Consider the following 7,192-nt stretch of genomic DNA (forward strand, 5'->3'; position numbering starts at 1 on the left):
GTTATCATCAGTGTAACTGCTTTAGCCACTGACCGCTACCATTAATGTTATGGAAGCTGCTGCTAGTTGTTGTGAGCCCATGAGCTAACTGGCTATCCTGCTCTTATTGTGCTGGATTAGCATTGGAAGCATTGGAACTGATGTGTCCAGGTGACAAGACCTATCTTTATTTATCCAACATTACCGTCCTACCAGTCCCGCACAGAAACAAGCCAGCCAACACACATAAGCCAGGCTGGACCTGGCCTGGTTTAAAACGGAGAGGGGGAAATATACGTTTATGTAAACACCCGTTTATGTGTAAACAAAGCCTTGGTGGTATTTTCAGCAAAAAGAAGATCTCTGTTACTGGAGGCGCTCCAACAGGTATCGGGACTATTAACACATAAATGAGCTCACTTCTAGGCGGGGATACCGGCAGAAGTCCCGAGGAGACAGTGTCAGGTTAAATTGTTTAAATTGGTTATTAAATGAGGTAATTAGGCCTGACTAAATGGACAATTGGTGATTGCGTGCTCCATCGGGTATCAGAACTATATGGTAATTATATTAGCATCATATCAGACAGGCTAGTTGAATACCTTATGGTTACAATTTGAGTCTCTGAAAGCAAGTGTTGAGATCCCCATTCTATTCACTCAGATTCAACAGGTATACAACTCCCTCTAATGGTGAACTGCTAGTATTACAACTAGTGATACCATGAGGTAAAATGCATTACATCCACATGGGCAAGGCGGACAAATCCATGGGACATATATGTAGGCTTAATATTCCCACAGTCTCATCTAATTTCCCCCTTCATTATCAAATTTCTCCCTGCATTATGATTACACTGTTAACGCTTTCGCTGAAATTCAGTTAGATTCTACAGAAACCACTGACTGTTTAACAAACCTTTTAAATGCAATCACTTATAGGGAAACCATTGAATTTAACCCTTTTAACCCTGAAAGTAGAGTGACAACATTTTGAATATTAATTGGATTTTCCCTATAATACTAGGAAGCGCAGTTTCTCAGCAAGTGTTGGAGTGAGGAATTTTTTAGATTTGTTAGATATTTTTTAAATATGATTAAATATTTGTTAGATATTTTTAAAATGTTGCCGGTGACGTGGTCGTATCGAAAGGGTTAAGAGATAAATGCTGCGTTCTATTGTACTCGGGACTCGGAAAGATCTGACCGCGGAAAAGTGCAATAGAACGGAGTCAGACTTCCAGGTCGGGAACTCGGGTGACATCCACCAGGTCCCATAAACACACCTGACATCAGTAGCACAATGGCGGCGCGCACACAACATGTTGTGAACGGCAAGCAGAATTGTCATTTTCATCAATTTTTACTTTATCTTGCCACGCTTTGTGTTTTCGAACGACTCTGTAGCTTTCACGGCAGTGTGATGACTCAAATGAGATCGTTGGTGATGTTTTAGCTGTTCAAATACTTGAAACGCGAACATGAGTTTGCTGTGGGTGTCCGTGTGTTCCTGAGCAGATGCAATAGAACAGATTTAGATTGGAGGTCGGAACTGCTGACGCGGCAGTGACGCGGAACTACCGACCTCCGACGGGCAATGGAACGCAGCAAAAGCCCATTCAATCTCTAATTGCGTAGACCAGGCATAACCAGGTTGATACCAGTGCTTGAAATCTGCCACAGCTATACCCATCAGTGCTAACAGTCCAGCTGCTGCATTGTAACAGCTGACAATCAGCTCAGCTCTGGCCCAGCATGATTCACAAAGCTGCAGATTGGCTCGAGGAGACATTATCTACCATCTTTCATCTCCAGCTCTGCTCCGAGGGAGGGGTGTAATTACACACAGTTAAATCTAAGCGTGAGTCTGACACCGATTGCTCCAATCACTTCTCACAAAGGGAATTCTCTGTATTCAGACTTGCAGAGCCCTAGGGAGGTTCAACCCAAAGACACTGTTAATTAGAAATACAACCTGATTCTGCCTCATCAAGTCCTCATTAATGTTTTATGTATTTTTAAAAAGCTGTAGCTGTCAGGGTAGCATTGACAGATTGCCCAGTTACAAGCCCCTGGGCATTCACACACTGTGATGACTGCTTCAGACCTTACCTTGGTAGTGCTGTAGCAGCTTGTTGGTGCGGATGTCCCACACTTTGACGGTGTTGTCGGTGCTGGCTGCAGCAACGCAGGTCCCACTGGGGTGGAAGTCCGTGTAGTTCACATACCTGAGACACAGCAGGAGGGAAACAGCATGGACACCACTACCTTCAACAATACACTGATATCTGCACATACATTTAAGGAACAATTTGAGTAAGCTTTCTTTAACTGCACTCATAATTAATGATTCCATTGCACCAGGAAAGATACATACCCTCCATGTTCATAGAAAGAGTGGATGCATTCCCGACTGTTTTTGTCCCAGATCTTGACGGTTTTGTCATCACTGGCCGACACTATTAATCGGCCATCTGGAGAAAATCTGAAGAAAAGATCGTCAATGACACAAATGACTTCCATTTCAGTGTGAAGTGACCGAAAGACAGCGTCACGATACCGACTTATTCAGCGTGCCAATGAGCAGTATAGCAAACACAGGATAGAAATGGTATTGTAATCTGATAAGCCTACATGAACAGGGATGTGCGTAGTGACTATTTTCACTGACGATTATACGGTGGTTTTGAAACTGACTATACGACTAGTCTGATATTGTATTTTATTTTTTATATGGACCTGTGTGTCTGCAATAAAGTTCTATCTTTTTAACCAACCACTCAGCAGCAACCCATTTGCACTCGCAGGCTAGGCTACTCAATTAACTCGCTCTTCGTCTTGTTTGCCAATTTAAAATGGGGGGTACTGTGACAGTTGCTCACTTAACAGCACGAGGTCATTAACCATTTGTTGGAATGTATAAACTATTTTCCTAATTTAATTGTCTGCCTCCAAGTTCTTTCCAACTGGGTAAATTTCCAACGAGTCTTACACAAACCAAATGATTAGGCTAGATTTACACAGAATTTATGTTAGTGTCTGCACACTTTAGTGGCAATGTGCATCCCTGATCATTGAATACTAATAACATAAATTAAATTACGTTTTGAAACTTAATTTATTCAACAATGGTGCACAAAAAAGCAAAGTAATCACCTGATATTTATTTATTTAATAATTATTAAATTAGTTGTGTAGTGGTCAGCTGAAATGAAACCATTTTGCAGTAGGCTATCAACTAAATTCTTTTGGCTATTTTTTTTGTTTTTTAGCACAGTATGCCTATTATTTATTTCGATTTATTTTTATTTGCACTGTTTTACATTATTCTATATGTGTTTTTGGTGGACCAATGTTTGAATAACATTTAGCTTCAAACCGACATCCGCAGTCTTAATAGTAGGCTAATTTAGCATAATGGTAACTAGGTCAGTGGTGCCATTGGCAGTAAAGTGCATTAACATTTGTGCAAATACTGTATAGCCATCAGTTTGTGAAAGACTGCGACAATGGGAACATGCATATGACTAAAGTCCAAGAGCGAGCCTATCCACGCGCCGGCTTTGGGTTATATACCCGCCAGGTGCAACCAATATAGTGTGACAATAACCCTACCCTATGCCTGAGTACCGTGGGTGAGGCAACTTTAATTATTTAAATCTTTTTTTCTTCTTCAAAGTATATATTTAGTTTAGCCGACTAGTATTTCCTAAACCACTAGCAGAAGCCACGCCGTATTGACGTATAAACAACTTTCCCCACACCTCCTTAAAATAAACATCTCATGTTCAGTGCACATATATCACCTACTTGGCGCATCGCACCCAGTTGATGTGCTGGTTGAGGGAGAAGAGGAACTTCTGACGGTGGACGGTCCAGACTTTTACGGTTTTGTCGTCGGAGGCTGTGACCAGGTTCTGGCCGTCGCTGGAGAAGCTGACGCTGCGAACGGTCCCTGTGTGGGCCTTGAACACTGTGGACTCACCCTTCCTACCACAGACACACAGGACAAGAATAGAATGGAATCGTTAAGAGGTGCATGAAAACATCCATGATGGTCATTTTCCTTTCAGCTTCTCTTTCTAAATGCAGTTAGTCTATTAGGAATGCTTAAAGGTACCCAACGAAACGTGAATCAAAACGATCCGTTCTTTGTTTATTTTCGAAATTCCTCGATTATATGGTTCCTTGTAGTCTAATAAACATGTTGAATCACTTGAATGTCTTTCCTACCTTTTAATTTCTTCGCAAAATGATATTTAGCTAATGTTTTGAAAACAACAAAGATGTGTGAAACGTCACTATTATGTGCTCCGCGTATTGACGCAATGACGTAGTACGCGATTTTCAGGGACCACCTTCTCAAATTTGCTCTAGAGCGCATACTAGGGGTCAAAAACTACATTGGGTACCTTTAAGAACAAGAACACCGACATAGTGGTCAACGCTTTAGCCTTGTCAAAGCTGCAGACTAGCGTACATTCTCTAAATAAAGACCCATGACATTCAGTCATATCAAATATTCACACTCTTTTGTCCAACCATCTATTATACCCAAGATGTTTTTATGAAGACAAAACAAATCAAAGCAATGTAATTGAGGAATTGTGATTTCTGCTTCTTCAGTCTGATGGACTGAGGTTTTTTCTATTCCATTAAACCCTTCCAGAGATTGGAAGTGACCTAGTTCTGAATTGGCTAATCTTCTGTGACAACCATAGTCATCTCATTGCTTTATGTCTGTCTGGTTTGAGGCAGGAACCAAATCTCCTTCCACCTTCTGCTGCCGAGTACCTCTACCTTCAGATCAAAGTGTTAATACCCATTATCTATGCCATTGAGGAATCTCTTAGGTAATGATTGGAGACACAAACACCAATCACTCTTCTATGCCTACTGAGTTACTGGGGGATTAGTCTGACTCAACGGATGTAGGTTTTGGCAATAAACCTTGTCAATTGTTGTCACACTGCCCAATCAGTGGCGAGACTGGCGACGCAAATTAATCTGATTCGGGCCGAGAGATTCTTTCGGCACCAATCAGATTCGATCCAGACTATTTTGCAAGAGCACCGTCGCGGCGTCCGGGGCTGGCTCCGCCCAATACGACTGTGATTGGTTTAAAGAAATTACTGCGTTCCCCCCCCCCCCCTATTGCAGAATGGTAATATGTCCAGCCAGACCTGTCTCCGGCGCTGGCACAGCGTAAAGGAAGTGTGGAGATAGGTCTGGCTATGAGACTACTGGGGTATACAAGCTAGGTGTTAAAATGCAGCACCACTCCCACCTAGTGGCAATCTCAATGTCTCTTCCACCCCTGTCATGTCAAAGGATCTAAGGACTATCCAGGGCTATTAATGTAACCATTACTATCCAGGGCTATTAATGTAACCATTAATAACCAGGACTATTACTGTAATCATTACTAACCAGGACTATTACTGTAACCATTACTAACCAGGACTATTACTGTCATCATTACTAACCAGGGCTATAACTGTAACCATTACTAACCAGGACTATTACTGTAATCATTACTAACCAGGACTATTACTGTCATCATTACTAACCAGGGCTATAACTGTAACCATTACTAACCAGGACTATTACTGTAATCATTACTAACCAGGACTATTACTGTAATCATTACTAACGTGTACAGTATGTGGGTCCATGTGTTGTGCGCCTACAGTTCAGCTTACACACTGGGGATCCAGAGGCGGACAGTTTTGTCTCTGGACGCGGATGCTACGAGATGACCAGAGGGGGAAAACTGGACGGACATCACAGCATCTTTGTGTCCAACAAATCTGTAGGCTCTCATCTGGTGCTTCATGTTCCAGACCATCAGGCATGAGTCCATGGAGCCTGTAGCTGGAGGAGGAATGGTCACACACACACACACGCACCGCACACAAAAACACACGCACCACACACAAAAACACACACACACACAAACACACACACAAACACACACACACACACACAGACACACACACACACGCACACACACACAAACACACACACACACACACACGTCACTTGCAGACACATTTTGAAAGCATCAGGTCTCCTTCTTACTATGATCATAGTTTCATCATAAACCTTACCATCAACACTTAACCCCCCCCCCCCCCCCAATGGGGCGCATATCTTTTTATACTCTGACTTGTATCACAACAGTATATCAATACTGGGACAAGTCAAAATAGAAGTGTGTGTCCCATAGTGGGTCTACATCTGCAGGTATAGTTTTGACAACCCTTACCAATTTGCTTCATGTTGCTGTTGAAGTCAACACTTGTTACTGTGTCTCTGTGGCCTTTGAAGTGTCGCTCCAAGGTTGGGTCATCCTAACAAATTAAAGAAAGTGGAAATAAAACTCAAACGCTTTGTTTTCATCCCCTCTCTAGATAGACGAATCCTCATTCTAGCTTCCAACCAGTTTGGCAGCTAAGGAACAGTTGTTTACAGTTAGTTAGCTAGTTAGATCTTCGGCATAGTTAATGTTAGCAACAGTAGTGCTTGTTATCACATTATCTACTGTAGATAACTACCTAGCCTAGCTAGCTAGTTAGCTGTATAGTTAGCTAAATATCTAACCATCTAGCTAACGAGCGTCCAATAACGTCCTGTCTTACCAATGCAGATGTCATCTTTCTTTTTGAACACAAAACCGCCTACTGGTAGTTAGCTATTTATATGATGTTATATGTAGTTATACGTAGTCGAAGGTTTCATTATAGTGGTCTGTCTTGGAATAATCGAGAAAGTTCAGACTTTCTCGTCTCGGTGGCTCACAACCACCGGTTGTTGACAACAATAACCGGAGTTTCAGTTTACGCGCCTCGGTTGGGCGCTGACTCTCCATTCAAAATTAAAGGTGAGTTACTTTTTTATTTGGCCGACTAAAATTAAGCGTCAACGAGTAAATTGGCAAAATTGCTCTGGCATGGCTACCGTGTTTGAAAAATATAGCCTACCAAATATTGGGAAAAATATTGAAACAATGTGAATTCTTTACTTTACATTATATAATATCAAAATATTCACTACAGGGGTGAATGTTTTGAGTTTCAGCCCAGCAGAGACGTTGCACACTGCACCCACTCTTCGCCGCCACCAGATGTCACCAGCCATCTGTTACACTAGATCCCCTCACTTTACAAAGGGACACTTTTAGTAGGCCTACGTCTAATTGCCCTTGGCAGGTA

The 7,192-nt window shown here is 42.0% G+C and overlaps 1 protein-coding gene across 1 annotated transcript in view; it reads right to left on the reverse strand.

The window, feature by feature from the left end:
* Window positions 1–6,634, reverse strand: part of poc1a (POC1 centriolar protein A) — a gene marked incomplete at both ends in the record, with an annotated part of 32,547 nt that extends 25,913 nt beyond the window's left edge. The window contains 6 exons of the mRNA XM_084460713.1: window positions 2,091–2,206; window positions 2,356–2,463; window positions 3,789–3,968; window positions 5,681–5,852; window positions 6,247–6,331; window positions 6,620–6,634. Coding sequence (XP_084316839.1) covers window positions 2,091–2,206; window positions 2,356–2,463; window positions 3,789–3,968; window positions 5,681–5,852; window positions 6,247–6,331; window positions 6,620–6,634 — 676 coding nt within the window. The remainder of the gene's footprint in view (window positions 1–2,090; window positions 2,207–2,355; window positions 2,464–3,788; window positions 3,969–5,680; window positions 5,853–6,246; window positions 6,332–6,619) is intronic.
* Between the last annotated feature and the right edge of the window lie 558 nt (window positions 6,635–7,192).

The sequence above is a fragment of the Borostomias antarcticus genome (assembly GCF_949987555.1).
Source record: "Borostomias antarcticus genome assembly, chromosome: 33".
Lineage (NCBI taxonomy): Eukaryota > Metazoa > Chordata > Actinopteri > Stomiiformes > Stomiidae > Borostomias > Borostomias antarcticus.